This window comes from Fonsecaea erecta, assembly GCF_001651985.1.
Source record: "Fonsecaea erecta strain CBS 125763 chromosome Unknown Scaff4, whole genome shotgun sequence".
NCBI classification, from domain to species: domain Eukaryota; kingdom Fungi; phylum Ascomycota; class Eurotiomycetes; order Chaetothyriales; family Herpotrichiellaceae; genus Fonsecaea; species Fonsecaea erecta.
In genome coordinates this window covers 1417334-1434370 of record NW_017387247.1, presented here as the reverse complement: position 1 = coordinate 1434370, position 17037 = coordinate 1417334, and the positions used below count along the sequence as shown (strand labels likewise).

The following is a 17037-nucleotide window of genomic DNA, read 5'->3' as shown; positions in this document are numbered from 1 at the left end:
TTTACAGGCTACACCAACTTCGAAGGGCTTTTGCAAGGAGGAAGCCGAAGGAAACACAGTCAACAGCATGGATTGTCGATGCGTGCGAGAATCCAACAAGGTAGAGCAAGGGAATTTGTCCAATTGCTGTTGGGTTTGGAAGTCTGGTACCTTGAGCCCCCGTTCCTGTACATTGATGGTACCCAGGGTCAGACAGGATATGACTTGCGCTCCGGTCAGTTGGTGCTGCGGCCGGAACTCGTTATTAGAACAAGGGGTTGGTCTTGCTGCTTATGCTTAAACAGAAGGCAGACCAGAGATCCATTTGAGAACAAGTGATTATGGCGAATAAACAGTGATTTCGTTTTGGCAATAGTCCTTTGGTTCAGTATATTGTCCGAAATGATCTTTTTTCTTTCCGTTGGTTCCTTCGAACAAAAAATCACGATCCTCTGGAAGATGCGTGCAAACATTGTTGATACAACAACTCGAAATCAGAAGAGACACTTGTGCAAGTGTCGTGAGAATTAAGTTGGGCCAGGGATTCAGGTGGTGTTGTTGGCGCGATCTTAGGCTGTCCTACCAACTGGTGGATTTTCCAAAGCGTGGGCAAAAGAACACATGGCAAAAAGAGGACAAAACCTGGGGAATTCCCTGGTTCGAATTTTAGTATGCAGTCACATTGTTACACAGCATTGCGGATCAACTACTGCGAGGGAACTAAGATGGCGTCCGAAATGGGCTGGCCGTTGAAGTCTAGGCTGAGGCCGACAGCATGCACGAAATTCACTGGTGTAAGCGTTGCGTAACCACCGAAGTCTCTGCGCTTTCCAAGCACCGGCGTGACCGCCAACGCCCGCGACGGCGCCTGTACTAGGGCTCAGAAGCTTCAGAGCTGGGGCCCAGGGGGGCGGAAATGGGGGGTGTCGAGGGGAGCGAGGGGGACCTGCTTTAGGCCTTGAGGGGCCTAATGTTGTTCGCTCGGGGAGCTAGCTGAATGGTCAATGGCCAACACACTACTGCTAGTTTCCTGGGCCTTGACAATGTCACAGGCGTGCCTGCGTCGTCCTATCCAACAAACCTCATCCAATCCATTACTACATCCAGATTCCGACACTGTGGTTCACCTCCATCCAAATCCCAAAGGCCTTGTTCCACGCTAGGTGTTAGCACTGCACAATGAACACTTAAGGGTGCCCTAGCTCCTGCCAGCCTGAACCAGAAAATCCCTTTGCCGCCTTCGCAATGGACATCTGATTGTCTAACCCACTTAACTCTAGGGTCTTCAACCCAGACCGTGGCAAAGAACGTCTTCTGTTCGGCATTTTCTTCCATGGGAATTGAGCCTGGAAACGTTCGGTGCAACAGAACCGAGGCTTTCTCCGTCAATTGACGCCGCCCTTTCAGCTGAACCGTTATCGTTACGGCTGATATCCTCACTCTTTGTTCTCGGGATACTCGGAATTCGGCCTCTTGCCCGGACGAGGAAGAGATTCATGAGGCGCAAAGGCACAGGAGTAATATGACACAAATTCCGGGTTACAGAAGACTGGGCTGAGTGACCGGCCATGCACGGAATCCAACTCCGTGGTGTGCATGAACAAAGTTCCCACTGGTGTGGGTGAATGGCAGATACCCTACAAACTTTAACTGGATTTCCCCCTCAGCGAGAGGAGCTGAGCGAAGCAGGGTACAGCGTTCGAGCAAAGTACCCTCTCCAGAGACCGGCTATTCCTCCTGCATGGCGCCTGGTTGGCGTAATGCCACGTTGTCTGACCAAGACCATGAAACGGTGTGACGCTGACAGATTCGGAGAGGCAGACCAAAGGTACCTAGTACTCATAGATCGAACCCCAGACGTCAGCCCTACCAAGATCTACCGTGGTGGAAGGCTAGAAGAATACGAGGGAATCGTGAAGTGTGCGCCCTCAGATGGAGACCACGCGCCTGGCTTATTATCTCCTCCTTTCCGAAGTCGGTTCAAGGCGGATTGCTTCGGAGGCATTGCTGGGATTCATTTACCCCTGTCGCCCACATGCCTTGATATGGAGAGCTGGCCCGTGACCGCTATGTCTGAATCGTGTTGGGTCTACGCCTGAGGGATTCAAGGTACTGGGTACATACAAAACGAGATATTACCCAATTTTGACAAAGACTCTCCATATTCCTTTGAGGTACGTCCTCCTATGACGTATTGTATTGTCATCGGCTAAGTTTCCCGACTTGAAATTTTTCGAAACTCTGTCCAAGGGCACTTGGCACTTGATTCCCATGCGCAGTCTCCATGGATACTCCGTCGTAATTGAGGACAGCATTCGCTCTTTTCTCTTGTTTTTGGTTCTCTCGTCGTCGCCCCCTTTGGCTCTTTCTTCTGATGTTTACCTGCGATGCCTGTCTCCGTCGGGCACTTTTCTCGCTCGGAAGCAGCGCCGCTCCCTCTGCACACTTCCCATCTCCATTGTCTGGGCAGTCGTTCGAACTCGCGATCAATTCCACGGTCGCCTTCTCTCGCACTCATGCAACTCTACAATCCCTCAGGAAGGGCCATCACCGCAACGAGCTCTTCAAAGCCCTGAAAGAAGAACGCAAAAATCCACCGATCAAGGCCAAGCCGTCGAACGCTCGTGCAAAGCTCTTGGCTAAAGATGCTCAAGCACGGGAACGTAACTGGTTACAGCGTCTGGAACCCTCTGATCGGGAAACATATCTGAAGAAGGCTATGGAAAAAGAAGCCAGATATTTGGTGGATCCCCTGAAACTGGCTCAAGGCGTCGTCGAAAAACTCCGGGACCATAATCTGCAGGCTGCTCTAGAGTTGGTCCGTGCTAGTGAAAGGACTCAAAACGGCAAGGGGGTGGACAATGTTGTCAGTTGGAACCATATCATAGACTGGCTGATGGGTCAGGAGTCTCCAGGTGAGGCGTGGAAGGTCTACAATGAGGTAGGGCTCGGCTCCCCGCCACAATGCTGCTCTTGACTGACTTGCTTCGTTCCCGCAGATGAAAAAGCGTGGCCATAAACCCGACTCTCATACCTACACGATTATGCTGAGAGGCTATCGTGACAACGTCAGAAAGCCGAACGCTGTTCAGCAGGCGTTGACTGTATATGACTCCATCTCCGCTGCCAACTCGGCTGTCACTCCGACGACCATCCATACGAATGCTATCATCAGCGTATGCGCACGCGCGTACGACATTGATGCTATATGGAGAATTGCTGGGAGGCTTCCTGAACGTGGACCCGGCGCTCCAGACCACGTTACTTTCACTACCATACTGCAGGCCCTGAATAGCGAAGCCCAAAAAAGAGCTATAGATCGAGGGGGTAGAGAGGGGCCTGGTTTTGATCCCCAGCCAATCTTTGACCAGGTGATTGATGACGCTCGGAAGCTGTGGTTCGATATCACCGCACGATGGAGAAGAGGGGATCTTCACCTAGACGAGGCTTTGGTCTGTGCCATGGGAAGACTGTTGATGCTCTCAAGCAACCGGAATGCTCACTTGGATGTCCTAAATCTTGTACAACAAGCCATGAACATAGGGGAAATGCCCGAGGCTTCAAGCACCGAGGCGGCAGATGGGACGGAGGAAGGGGAGGGATCGGAAACCACAGCTGAGCACGATCCGCCGGCCTTCCTCGATGTTCCAGCAACGAAAGAAATCCGCTCGCACACGTCCTCAAGGCAGCCCAGCACGGCGATCTCATCTGTGTATGCCACCCCTGGTAACAATACCCTCTCAATGCTCATGGAGACAACTACCGCGCTTCGGAAGCTGAAGCTGGGCAAATACTATTGGGAATTGCTCACATCTGCAGATGGCCCGTACCAAATCGTGCCTGATCACCAGAACATTATGGCTTTCCTCCGCCTGCTTCGGGTTTCCCGTGCAAGTCGAGCGGCCTTAGATCTTCTTCGAGCACCACGACCCGATGATGTGCGAGACAAACTTATGGTTCGGGGGACATTCGTCATCGCCATGAGCACTTGTCTCCGAGACAAGAAGAATCCGAACGTGTTCGAGACGGCTAGCCGGATCATGGATTTGATGCAAGAAAGCACCCAAAACTTGACAGATGACCCGACAGGAGAGCCTCAAGGTCAGAAGCTCAGGTTCTCCCCCAAAGTCCTCCGGATGTATTTGGAAGTTGCCATGGCGACCACCAAAGGCATTGGCGCGGGCCCGCTCGAGAAGACCAGGAACGGAGACTTGGATTTCGAGCGAGATCCCAGTAAAAACCACACGTTGAGAGCGCTGCGACGCCTTGGCCCCGACGTGGTCAATGTCAGGCAACTAATCAAATCCCACTTGGTGGAATTGGAACAACAAGCTGCCATGAAAGGACGTACGATCAGAGTCAAGAAGTTACTCGAGAAGCGCCAGATTACGCCGTATAGCGTGACTGAAAACATTGGCGAACTGGTCGAGTTGTTGCGTACCATGATCAGTGCGATTGACAAGATCATTATGGTCAACGAGCGATTGGAGGATAACGGAATGGGGCCTTTGGATAAGACCGTTCTGGATCAGTGCTGGCTGCAGAAACGCAAGTTGTCGGCCTTTGTATCCAGGGTTGCGAATGTGGTTGCGGATCCCAGAGGACCCGGGGAGCTGAAGGCACGGCGTGTAAACGAAAGGGGTCGTCCGTTCATCAGCAGAAATAGAGACAAGCACGAGGAAGACACTGATACCCTGGCCGAGGACCCTGAGGTGGCAGGCAATGAGGTCGCGGATGAGGACTTTGACGACGCTGGCATGGCTCCCACCAGTCCACGCTCCAAACTCATGAACGACATCAAGGCTGCCCACGCCAAATCCGTCAAGTCCCAGGAAGAACGGGGCCTCTCGCGACGGCAGAAACTGGAACTGATCAAAGAAGAACAAATCCGCGCACAGTTCCCCAGCAGCGTGCTGAGGGAGCAGCGGCAGCAGAGCGAGCGGACGCGACGGAGAAAGGACCCCGCGTCGACGGGATCTTCGCGAAAGGCGCCGGTGTGGAAGACGAGGCAAATGGAGATCAAGGAGATGAGACGGGAGAAAAGGGAAGCCAGAGCTCAGGAAGCCAGGGAGAGGAGCAAAGAGCGCGAGATGTACAGGGGCTGGGGAGGCGGGTTTGAGGACATGTTGAAAGAGCAGGGCAGATCTGAAAGGGCCGGCATGGTGGAGTTGGGACCCTAGCTGTTCACACTTGCACACTCACTGTATCCTTTTATGTACGATATATATACCTGTCAGAGCTCTAGAGAGGCAGGGCGAGGTGGTGCTGTCGCAGCGACAAGGGCGTGGGAGGTAAATGATTGCTGCTGCACACCCAGATATCCTATGGTTGGATGATGGGAAAAGGCGCAACCTCAGAACAGAGGCAGGATATTGGCATGCGGATAAGAATCTCTCCTCCCACTCCCCCCTTTTTTTAGATATATAGAACTGTACTCGTATACTCACCCATACCGAGGAGGAATGGGACATCTGAAATGGTGCCCCCAAAAACCCACCAGATTTGCCTTGTGCTTTTGGTTTTTTGCTTCTTCGTTCTAAGGACTCCCGCCATGCCAGCCATTGTTGTTGTTGTTGTTGTTAAAGCGAACACTGCCAAGCAAAGGCAACGGGGATAGTCTCACCACAGTTTTGCATTCAACGACCATTTGCACGCTTCGTCGCTGTCGAATTGGGCGTATTCGAAAGCCACCTGTCCTCCACCTCCCCGGCCCAGATGTCAAGCTTTGAATTGTTCACGAAGGCGAGGTCGCTAGAGTTGGCGATGCCGGTGGTCAACCACGACGACAGGGCTTTCAGCATGCCCGTCCTGGACGTGGCGCCCGCCATCATCATCATCTCGACGAATTCGAAGACCTCTTCGACGTGGAAGACCGTGTGCGCGCCCGCGGCTTCTTCAGGCCAACCTCCGACTACGTCAGCGGCGGCAGCAGCATTGTGCGCGATCATCAGGATCAAGAGCAGGGACGGGAGCTTGGCGCCACCGGCGCGAAGGGCGAGATTGGATGGCGCACTCATCTCCACGGCGGTGGTCAAGCCGTCCAGGTAGGCGATGGTGGTTCGATCGCTGTCTTGGAACGCCCAGAGCGCGGTGTTGATGGCGAAGAGAGCGCCCAGGTAGAACCTGCACGGTGCATCGTCCAGTTCGCCTGCTGGCAGATCGACGTAGTCGAACAAGGCGGTCTTGGGGGCGAAGGCACGAGCACGCCGGCTCAAGGCGTCGGTGCTTGAGGCCTCGTTCTCATCCGCATCAGGATCAAAGTCCGACTTCAAGTGTTGATTGTGCGCTTGACGGAAGGGGTTTGACGAGTTGGATCTAAGATTGAAGTTCCAAAGCTGGACATCTCGTAGCCACTGCGATATCCTGGTCAGCTGCTTTTGGAGGTCAGAGTGAGTCTTCCAAAGCCCGTCGACGCCATTCTCTACAAAGACGTTGACAACCATCAGTCCCAACGGATAGGTGATGCGTCGGACAGACTGTACGCCACCTCTCAGGTTTAGGAGTTTTCTTGCTGCCCTGACGTGATACTGTGCGCTTTTGGCGTTTCCCATTCGATGCTCACAGCCCCCTGCTATGGCGACTGCCAGGACGTAGTCGTCCATGAGCGAGCTCTCCTGTTTGGTCAGTCGAGCATGCATCAACCTGTACACCAAGGACCTCCGCGTCAGAATCGACAGCTGCCTGTCTTTCTTCGTCGGCTGGAAGCTCACGATCTGGGACTCGATGACGAGCAGCAGCCACAAGACCACTATTTCGTTCGTGGCCACCACCTCGACAGTGCTATGTCGGGCAGTGCTCGCCACGATGCCCGTGGTCGACCCATATATCTGGTCTGGAACCGTGGTCAAGTCTGTGGTTCGGGTCAGTCCAGGGTCTTTAGAAGAGTCGTCTCTGGGAGCGTATTATCGACCACAAGGAGAATTCACGACGTACACAAATGCAGCAGATGCTGATCTGGGACAGAGAGCTCGAGTGCTGCACGCGCAAAGGGATCTAGAGAGCTTTTGCTGATGTCCTTGGGCAGTTTAATGGGAACCGAAGCCGCTCTAGTCCTCCTCTTTGCGTCCTCAATGTCCTCATTGTCATCGTCGCCTTGCTCAGGATCTGGAGGCAAGAGCGGATGCTGGTTTCTGCCCGTGCTGATGTTCAACCTGAACTTTAGAAGAGGTAATGTGGAGGGAGAGGCACGTCTGTCGGTGTTTTCGAGCCCGATCTCGATCTTTCCCACCGATGATGATCCAGGACTGGATTCAGTGTCATGGGTTTCGGAGGACTCTGATGAGGTAGAGCTAGCGACGACGCCCCCAACCCCAGATCCACCTCTCAATGGCTTAGGAGGCCGGACTCTGCGAACAAGGGGCCTAGAATCTTTAGATGAGTGGGAAATACGAGCAGCATGAGATCGAGCCTCGCTTTTCGCAGCGTCCCGAGCCTTCTGATCTGCTGAGGTATTGCCTCCCAAGGCCGAGACGGTGGCGTTGGGGAAGAGGAAGTGAACTTGATACCGACGGTCACTCATGGTTGCAGGTGTTATTTATGTTCATTTTCAGCCGTCACCCTGAGTCACTGGATGGTTGGGAAGAGAGGATTTCTCTATCATCAGACTGGTGGCATATAACCAGGGCGCCCGCCGTGTAAGATATCTCCGCTTCACGCCCTTGGTGCTCCATCCATGCAGGATCATTGCTCAGCCGTGATCGAGTCGGTGGAAATTCGAGGATGCCATAGCACATCCAATGCCGGCCGAGACATCAGGTGATGGAATCAGACGCGTGGACATGTACTCCGGATTCGGTGAATGGGCAGCTGTTGTGCCTGCTGGTGTTCCAAGTACTGGCATGTCCCACGTACAGTAGGTACGGATGGAGTCCTGTGTGTACGGAGGTGTCCGGCGACAGCTGCAGGGGGCCTTAGCGCCCATTGTCGCTGGCTCCAAAGGGTTTAAGGGCTAATGCAGGCTAGGCAGGCTAGGCTAGTACAATAGCTATGCAATAGGCACAGTGCCAAGGTGGAAGACGCCTGGAGAAAGATTGCCGAAAGATCTTCAAGCCGTTGGCTAATTAGTGAGGCTCCATTGGAGAAACGCCAAAAAGAAAAATGTACTCGGTACGAGGCAGACACTCACAAAGCACCACCGTTAACTCACCCTTTCACCTGTTCGACATCTCTACCCGAGCCTCTCTGGACACTCGTCATGCGACATGGAGGCTCCCGTCAACTTCGATTCGACCGATTGAGCTCTCGTCCATCCTTGTCCTTCCTTCGCCAATGCACTTCTAGCCTGCGACCACCACATCCCTCTCTCAGCAATACCTACTGTAGAGCTGCTTCGACTACTCGGCGCTTCAGCCATGCCTCGACAAAGGCCGATCAGAACCCTCCCCCGGTGCCTGCACGGAAGTGGTCGACCCCCCTGGCAAAGACGATTGCACAGGCGATTGAGGTAAAGGATTTCTGCCACTCCGTCATCAGACATGTTTCGTTTTCGCTAACTCAAGGCTGTGCAACCTAGGTGACGGGTCCCATTTCGATCGCCTCTTATATGCGCCAGTGCCTAACCAACCCGGACGGAGGGTACTACACTACAAGTCGTCCATCCGCGGAAGATGCAGACCAGTTTGGCGCAGCCGGCGACTTTATTACCTCTCCCGAGATATCTCAAGTCTTTGGCGAACTCGTCGGAATATGGTTTATGACGGAATGGATGGCGCAAGGGCGCCCGTCCCAGGGTGTGCAGTTCATTGAGATGGGACCTGGTCGCGGGACACTTATGAGTGACATTTTGCGCACGATCGGACAGTTCAAGACATTCGCAAAAGCTATATCGGCAGTGTGGCTGGTAGAAGCCGGAGAGGGACTGCGGAGGAAACAAAAAGACCTCCTCTGCGGTGAAGACGCGGACATGAGGGAGGTTGCCGATGAAACGGGAAAGAATGTCTGGTGGGAAGCCACCAGCACTCAGGGAATACCCGTCAGGTGGGTGGAAGACATTGTACTGCTGCCGCACCAAAGTCACGGCGAGGGTGATGGGATGCCCTTCATCATCGCCCATGAGTTCTTCGACGCTCTCCCTATCCACGCCTTTGAGTCTGTCGCCCCCAACCCCGAAGAGACACGACAGGAAGATGCCAGGTCCCAGCTTCTCACCGAAAGTGGCCAACCGGTCGCGAAACCCAGCATAGCCAGTAAGCTCCCACAATGGCGAGAACTACTCGTTGCGCCGACGACACCGAAGCTTACGGCGCTTCTCGCCTCCGAAACCGAGACTTCATCAAGTCACAAGGAACCTGAGCCGGACTTCCAACTCACCCTGGCAAAGGCGAGCACTCCTTCGTCACTCGTCATCCCCGAACGACCTCGCTATCGATCGCTCAAATCTCAAGTGGCTTCGCGAATCGAGGTATCACCAGAGAGCGCTCGATATATACAAGACTTCGCCCGCCGCATTGGCGGCAGCGCGGTCCCTTCCGCCATCTCCAAGGGTAAATCCAAGCATGCTCAGGCAGAAGTGCCGCCACGAAGACCCGCCGGGGCAGCACTAGTGATCGACTACGGGCCCCTGGACACGGTGCCGGTCAACTCGCTGCGCGCGATTCGCAAACACAAGATCATCTCCCCTTTCGTCTACGCCGGCGACGCCGATATCAGTGCGGACGTGGACTTTGGCGCTCTTGCAGATGCGGCTTTAGAAGCCAGTCCGGGCGTGGAAGTTCATGGGCCGGTCGAGCAAGGGGCGTGGTTGATGCAGTTGGGGATCAAGGAGAGGGCAGAGAGGCTTCTGAGAGAGTTGGACCGGAACCCGGACACGGGTGAGGAGGCGGAGAAAAGAAGGCAGGAGGCTGACATGGGGTGGAGGAGACTGGTCGAAGGCGGACCCAAGGGCATGGGCAAGGCGTACAAAGTCATGACGATCCTGCCCGAGAACGGCGGGAGAAGGAGACCTGTCGGCTTTGGAGGGGATGTAATTGCTGGATGATTGTGATCTCGCCCGGTCGATATCAACAATCGTCTCTCCCCCTGTCCAACAGATAAGGGTGAACTTTGTACTCTATATAGACTGTACCATCATCACACGGTGCCACTACCACCATCACAAGGGCAAGAAGCCTTCTACGATTGCGGCCGCGCCCGCTCAGAGACTGTCTGTGTGATCATTCCTAGTCAGGGTGCGCGTCAAAGTCCCAAAACCGGACTTCCATCTCCGTCGACCGCACGAAGATGTCGATGAGCTCCTCTATCCGCGAGGGCGATTGCTTGACGATGTGTTCTTCGATAAGTTCTGCTCCACACCCGGAGTCGAGTCGGGGGGGTTAGCATACGAGTGTTCGAGACTAGTGAGAGAGGGATGGACTTCCCGGCAGCGGAGAGACAACGCGGTCGGGAAGAAAGATACTGGGGGGTACACAAGTAAAAGGAAAAAGAAAAAGAAACTCACCTCGACCAACCCTCACCGCCTCCCGGTAGTCGTCGGCGACATAGTTCTCGACCCACCGCCAGTAGCGATTGCCCTTGTCGGTGGGCAGGCTCTCGGGCTCGCGGAACAGCCGGGCGGCAGTGACACCGTAGCCGATGAGACACGGGGCCAGGGACATCTGCAGGGCGAGCCAGTCCTGGCTGGCGCCGACGTCGAGGCAGTAGCGGCTGTAGGCGACGCAGGCAGCGGACTCCTTGGTGCGGGTAGGATCCTCGAGCTGGGCGCGCGTGATGCCGAACTCGTCGGCGCAGTACGACAGGTGCAGGGCCATCTCGCGCTGGACGTGCAGCACGATGTGGGCGCTGGCCCCGATGGCGGCCATGGTCTGCGACTTGTAGGCCGCCAGCGCGTGCGCCCGCGCAAAGTGCGTCAGGTACAGGTAGTCCTGCACCAGGTAGTTCTTGAACAGGGCCTCGGGCAGCGTGCCTCGCGCCATGGCCGTCGCGAACGGGTGGTGCGTGTAGGCTTGCCAGCTGCGGACCACGCGCGGGTGCGTCAGCAGGTACGAGTCGATGAAGTGGCCCGCCGAGAACGGCAGGACCTGCACGTTATGGAAGTGGTTGATCGGACCCGACCCGTTGCCTATCAGCGAGTCAGCCTTCTTGATCCCCGTCGTCACATAGTGCACGGCGAGCCGGGTGGCGGTGGCCAGGGAGGGGGAGGTCTGCGATTGGGACTTTTGGAGTGCTATGTTGGCGGCGATGGCGCTGGCCAGCGAGCAGCCCGTCCCGTGGGTGTTTTTAGACGTCAGGTACTGCGATTCGATCACGGTGTAGCCGGAGCCGTCGTACAGGACGTCGACGGTGAGGGCCTTGTCTTCGTCACGCGTGGCTTTGACGTAGTCCTTGGTCAGGGGCATATGGCCTCCCTTGACCAGCACGGCCTGCGGACCAAGTTCGTAGACCATCTTGGCCAGGGCCTTCAAGTCGTCCAGATCCATAGGGGACTTGTAGCGGACGTCGGCGTCGCGCAAGAGCAGCGTGGCTTCGGGGATGTTGGGCGTGACCAGCGTCGACATCGGCAGCAGTCTTTTGCGCAGGTTTTTCACCGCGTCTCCCGGAAGCAGTTGTGCGCCGCTGGTGGCGACCATGACCTGCGTCAAAGCATGAGACCCGAATTTCTGGTTAATGAAACGGTGGTCGGAGCAGATCGTACAGGATCGACAATAATGGTAGAGACCTTGTTGCGTTGAAGGGCTTCGGTGACCACCTGAATGGTTTCGGCCGAGGCGAGCATGCCTTTTTTTCCCCATTGAGCAAATCTCAGCGACTCGGTTCTGCAGAGCGTGGTCGGCCCAATGCGTCTGAGAAGGGCACCTACCGATCTTGACAGCATCACACCCGATATCGGTCAAACAAGCATCGATCTGTTTGCCCACAAAGGCCGGTGGCGTGATGTGGATGTCCACAACTCCTAACGTGTTCTGAGCCGTCAGAGCTGTCGTGGCTGTCATTGCATAGCATCCATGAGCCGCAAGGACCTTCTGGTCTGCTTCGAGCCCGCTGAGACGGGAGGTCTTTGTGTTAGAGAAAGGTGCACAGAGAGAGAAGAGGAAAATACTCACGCCCCACCAGAGCTGTCAGAGCCTGCGATGACCAGAACTCGGGGAGTAGTCATCTTGAACGAGGGATTCCTATCATCCGGCAAGTGGTAGAGAAATGGGTAGACAAAAAAGGTCTTCCAGGCTGAATACAATCCGACAGATGAAGTTGGTTTGGCAGCCAGACCAAGTTATGAGTCGAGTATGATTGAGAATGTCGTTCACCTGGAGCCAATAAAAGAACACGGAACAATAGCCGTATCTCCACCGTTGCTGAGGTCATTTGGCTCCGGAATAGATGCCGCGTATATTGGGCGATAGACTCGCTCACTTGCTGCTGGTGCCGCTATGCCTCAGATTCCTCGAATCACGCTTTGTGTCGGTAATTATGGTGGATTGTCGTATCTCATCTATTCAACGAATGAACGTCCTCCAAAGCCCCGTATCCCAACATCACTTCAGAGCGAAGCTGAACAGCGTATCCATTTCCACCCACTGTCGCCCACATTTCCTCAAATATCCATCCACGACAGCCTTGATCGCCTCAAATGCTTCTTTGTTCGTCTCCGCGAGCACCATGATCCGATCCTTTTTCTCCGCATATTCCTTCTCTGACCGCGCCTTGTTTTTGGCCTTTTCAACATCAAACAAGGCCGCAAAGTACAACATCTGGTTGTATAGCTTCTTCTCAGAATATTCATACGACATCCGTCCAAGACAGCCCTCAGCGCGCCCACTTGGGCCCAGACAGCGGTGTCCATAGACTGACATCTGCCGGGTTCGGTTGCCACAAGAGGGGTCGTCACAGACCAGCCAGCCTTCGTAGTAGGCACAGGTCTGCGCCCGGATTTGCGACTCCAGTTGCATAACAATTCTCAATCGTGGAATGACTTTCCTGCACTCGACGTTGCCGCACAAGATACCCTCGGGTGTGCATGAATCGGTTGAATCACAAAGTCCCTCGAATACCGTTGCCTGCATACATTCTCTGCACCTCAGACTGAGTCTCACGGCATCCTGGAAGCGGACACTGTCCGGAATCTGTGATTCGAGAGGGAAAATCTCGGTACTTCGTTGACTGCCGCCGTTCGAAGTGTTGATTTGATATTTACGCACGTCCAGGCCTAAGCATTCGGCGAGTCTGACCGAGTCAGTCCCGGGGATGGGTGCGCACAGCCTTTCAATCGGCGGGAAGATCTGTTTATGGAGGTAGTATTCAACGTCCGGGACAAGACCAGAATCTGGTTTTTGAACGTCCTGGGGCGTATAAGATCGTTTCGGCGCAGGGAGACCCTTTGTCTGTTCGTCTCCCATGGTCACAATGTATGACATGACGTCGTTGACCCGGACGGTTTTGCCTCGACTGATCTCACGGAGAGCAACCTGTACCTGAGGCATCGAATCTGCGTTGGGGTATTCTGTTGGATTCTTGCCAAGTTTCTGGACGAATTAGCAATGCCTCGTAAGGGGTCACCGAAAACTTACCGTGTAGATGACATATTTCTGAACGGGGATGGCGTTCTCCCTCATTTTGCCTGACAGCTCCCGGAGATATTCGTGGATCTTCTCGAGGACAACCTCTGAATCTTCGCCCGAAAGGATTTCGTTCAACAGCTTCTGAGACGCCTCCTTGGACAAAGCGCAGTATTCTCTTCTTTTCATGTCAAGACCTTTGACTTCAAGCTTCTCAACATACTTGCCATCGATCTCCGCCATGTTGATGGCGGCATACTTCTTTTTGGCATGTAGCAGCAAGCGTCGAAAAATGTTGTCGATATCAATCTCCAGTAGCCTGTATCTCTCGTTGACTGAGCGCTTGAACTCGAGCCCAACACTTAGCGCCTGTGCTATATTGTCTGCATTGGTGTTGATCATGACGGAATCGGTGTCGCCATAGATGACCTGGAGTTGGTTGCTTTCTGCAAGCTCCTTGGTGCTTCTTAGAATCTCTCTACCTTTGAAGGTGGTGAGCATGGCTAGCGGCCGTGCGTAGAAGCGGGATTGGGTATAACCGAGGCACCCGTACATGGAGTTGGCTGTAAGTTTCAACGCCATTTGTTTGGTATCCCAGAGTGCCTGTTGCTCTGCAGAGGCTCGTTTGTCCTTCATCAGCTTCTTGACTTCCCGACGGCGCGTGACAAGGTTGGCGATAAGCTTCGGCAAAATGCCCTGTGGTTGATCGATTGGGACCTCTGGCACCTTCTCCTCGTTCTCATTTGCGGCAGTGGCTGAGCGATCAACAGTCGTGAAGCAGATGTTGTATTCTTGGATGATGCTGGGGTACAAACTGTTGAAATCCATAACGAGGATGAACTTGTCGTAGAGACCCTTCTCTGGCTCAAAGACGAGGCCACCTTTGTACTTGTCCTTCTTTTTGGTGTCAGCTCCATCGTCTTCGTCTTCATTTTCCTGCGCTTGTTTCGCACGACCTTTACCGAATTCCTTATCGGGACAGATGTATTTGTTGCGGTAGAACTCGTGTAGTAGAATATACTCATTCCGTTCGGCTCGTGTGCCGCTCAGGGTACGAGCCCACGAGTTCCCAGCAAGTTCTGTGAGAACTTTGGTCAGTGGCAGCATTTGCAGTTTCAAAGCAAGCGCCGCAATGAAGAAAGTGTCGGCGTGGCAGTGGGTAACGTAGTTGAGTAAGCCGTCACGAGTGGTGGCCCAGGTCTTCAAGGCTGCTTCATTGTCCAGCTCACGGCGACGGTTGTCCGGTCCGAGATACAGATCGCACATCTCTGTCAAGCTCCATTGTTGACACCTGGTCATCAAAGACTTGCCCATGTCGTTTGCCAGGTCGCACATGAGCCGCCCTGCCAGGAGCTGTCTCTCAGCACAGAATGTGGCACCTCTGCCAAAGGACTTGGGCCATTCTCCTCGCTTCAATCTACCGATCCGGTGCCACCCTGGGGTTTTCTTCTCTTTCAAGCGGCTGAGTAAAATGCTGTAGTCGACTTCTTGAAGTTGGTGGCCAATCAAGACATCAGGGTCCACCCTTTCGAAAAGTGCAAGGAACTTGCTAAGGAGAAATTGTTCCGTCTTCTCAAGCATAACCGTGTCGTTCCTTTTTTTGGTTTCTGTTTCAAAGCCAACGGGATAAGCAGATCCGGATGGTCGCATCACTGTGAATGTCCGAGATGGCATTTCTTCGGGAGGAGTCGTGTCGGTCAGGGAGACATTCTCGTAGATTCGAGCACTCGCGATCAAGATTTCCTGTTTATTCTCCTTGACATTGAGTTGAGTCCGGAATGCCAGGGACATCAATGTAAGACGTGGAGCTTCAAGGTTCTCAGAGTTGCTCAAGACGGTAATGTTGGCCGGTTTGGTGACAGCACATTCCAACTTGCACCAAGAGGCATTATTGACAGCGCTGAAGTCGGCATCTTCAATGTTCAACCAGCACGGGCCCATGATGTTCTTCCATAGCACGAACTGTTCGAACAAAGCCGTGTTCGCGCCAAATACACGGGAAAATGTCTCTCCCTGTAGGTCCATCGGAAGCGCATTCTTGTCGTAGGGATAGAGAAGCTTGAGATATTCGGCCTCCTTCGGGACATCAGGGAGCTCAAATGCGTACTTCCGTGTACATGGCTTGACCTTTCTGGTAGAAACCTTCATTTTGGACATCAACGAATCGACTTCGCCGTACACATCATCCATCTCGACTTCCTCGCTAGTTTCCCTGCCGTTGACAACCCTGTACTTCCTTGGAAGGAAGAAGAGCTTGCGGAGAACGTTGTCGACCTTGACGAATGCGCTACGATACTGCCCGCTCGTCTTGTCCTTAACCTTTCCAAAAAGACAGAGACTGCCATTGACTTCGGTATAGTCGAGCCAGAACATGCGCAGGCTGCCGTCCTCTTCAACAGCATCTTGAGGCTTCATTTTACCGAAGGTACGCATCTCCGAAGACGGACTGCTCTGGATATTCAACTTGCTAGTGATCTTGTTCCATGAAGAAGCATCCACCTCGGTGACTGGAGGCAACGGTGGGGAAGAGCTCTGGGGTGATGGAAGCTGTGGATGAGCCTTGATCTTTGGTGGCGGTCTGCTGCCAGTCATATTGATACTTGTTGATTGGGCAGCTTCGTGCCCAACAACTTGGGCAACATCCATGATATCTTCATCCTCGTCCTCCTCTTTGATCTGAACCTTCGCCTTGCGCTCTACAGCCTTGACGACCGGCGAGGAAGGAAGAGGATCGCTCATGATATTGTCGTCATCAAACGTTGCCATATGGTCATCCTCTTGTACAGACTGCGGAGGTGGAGTGTCAACCAGCTCGGTGGTCGGCGCTTGGTACTTCTGTCGAGGTTGCTCGCGGGAAAGTGGAGGAGAGAGCACCCTGACCTTGCGTCGATTCTCGGATTTGACTGGTTTTGCTGTGTATTTCCGGGTCGAGAGGATATTGGCGTCGACTTCCCCCAGGAGATCGGCCATGAACGCTTCGTCTTCGGCAGTAGTTTGGATCTAGAATAATCAGAATCGACCAGATATATTTGAGCAAGAGATGTACCTTGGGCTTAGGAGCCGCTGCCACAGGGCCATTGTTGAAGTAGTTTAGGATCTTGTGGTTGGTGCGGTCTTCTTTCTCACGATCTTCTTCGCGTTTTCGCTTTGCGGCTTTCCCTTTTAGTGGAAGCTCCTCGCCATCGTCACTACTATATTCTTGTCGTTCATTTTGCCATTCTTCTCGACCGTCGTCTGCGTAGCCTTCCCCATTGTCGTCGACAACAAAGTCGTCTTTGTCAAGGCGACTTCGCACAACTTTCTTGTAACCATCTTCGTCGACTTCGTCGTAAATGGCACCTTGGTCTTCGACCTGGTAGGAATCGAGCCGTGTCTTGCCGGAAGCTCGCTGAGCTCGAAGCTGAGCAAGTGCTGAACGGTGCGACATTGTGCAAGCTCCGACAGCTGCAACAATGGCAGTACAAAGATTGAGAGGTAGTTAACTGGACATATAGAGGAAGAATAGTGGTGGCTTGAAGGTGAGTGGGCTAATTGAAAGAACCTCGCGTCCTGTCACGTCGCGTACAAGACG

General features: G+C 53.9%; 5 protein-coding genes across 5 annotated transcripts; 2 read left to right on the top strand and 3 right to left on the bottom strand.

Moving 5' to 3' along the window:
• Window positions 1-2353: 2353 nt before the first annotated feature.
• On the top strand, window positions 2354-5159 carry AYL99_05279 (hypothetical protein; the record flags this gene model as incomplete). The annotated part of the gene is made up of 2 exons (XM_018836791.1): window positions 2354-2920; window positions 2979-5159. The coding sequence occupies 2 exons, from the start codon at window positions 2354-2356 to the stop codon at window positions 5157-5159; spliced, it is 2748 nt and encodes a 915-aa protein (XP_018693644.1).
• Window positions 5160-5615: 456 nt separating this feature from the next.
• AYL99_05278 (hypothetical protein) lies at window positions 5616-7498 on the bottom strand (the record flags this gene model as incomplete). Its single annotated transcript, XM_018836790.1, has 2 exons — window positions 5616-6829; window positions 6913-7498. The coding sequence occupies 2 exons, from the start codon at window positions 7496-7498 to the stop codon at window positions 5616-5618; spliced, it is 1800 nt and encodes a 599-aa protein (XP_018693643.1).
• A 1023-nt stretch (window positions 7499-8521) lies between these two features.
• Window positions 8522-9955, top strand: AYL99_05277 (hypothetical protein; the record flags this gene model as incomplete). The annotated part of the gene is made up of 1 exon (XM_018836789.1): window positions 8522-9955. One exon carries the CDS (start codon window positions 8522-8524, stop codon window positions 9953-9955), a length of 1434 nt encoding a protein of 477 aa, XP_018693642.1.
• A 181-nt stretch (window positions 9956-10136) lies between these two features.
• On the bottom strand, window positions 10137-12070 carry AYL99_05276 (phosphomethylpyrimidine kinase; the record flags this gene model as incomplete). Its single annotated transcript, XM_018836788.1, has 5 exons — window positions 10137-10258; window positions 10415-11546; window positions 11609-11691; window positions 11774-11955; window positions 12018-12070. The coding sequence occupies 5 exons, from the start codon at window positions 12068-12070 to the stop codon at window positions 10137-10139; spliced, it is 1572 nt and encodes a 523-aa protein (XP_018693641.1).
• Window positions 12071-12446: 376 nt separating this feature from the next.
• AYL99_05275 (hypothetical protein) lies at window positions 12447-16893 on the bottom strand (the record flags this gene model as incomplete). Its single annotated transcript, XM_018836787.1, has 3 exons — window positions 12447-13433; window positions 13479-16466; window positions 16513-16893. 3 exons carry the CDS (start codon window positions 16891-16893, stop codon window positions 12447-12449), a joined length of 4356 nt encoding a protein of 1451 aa, XP_018693640.1.
• Window positions 16894-17037: the final 144 nt, after the last annotated feature.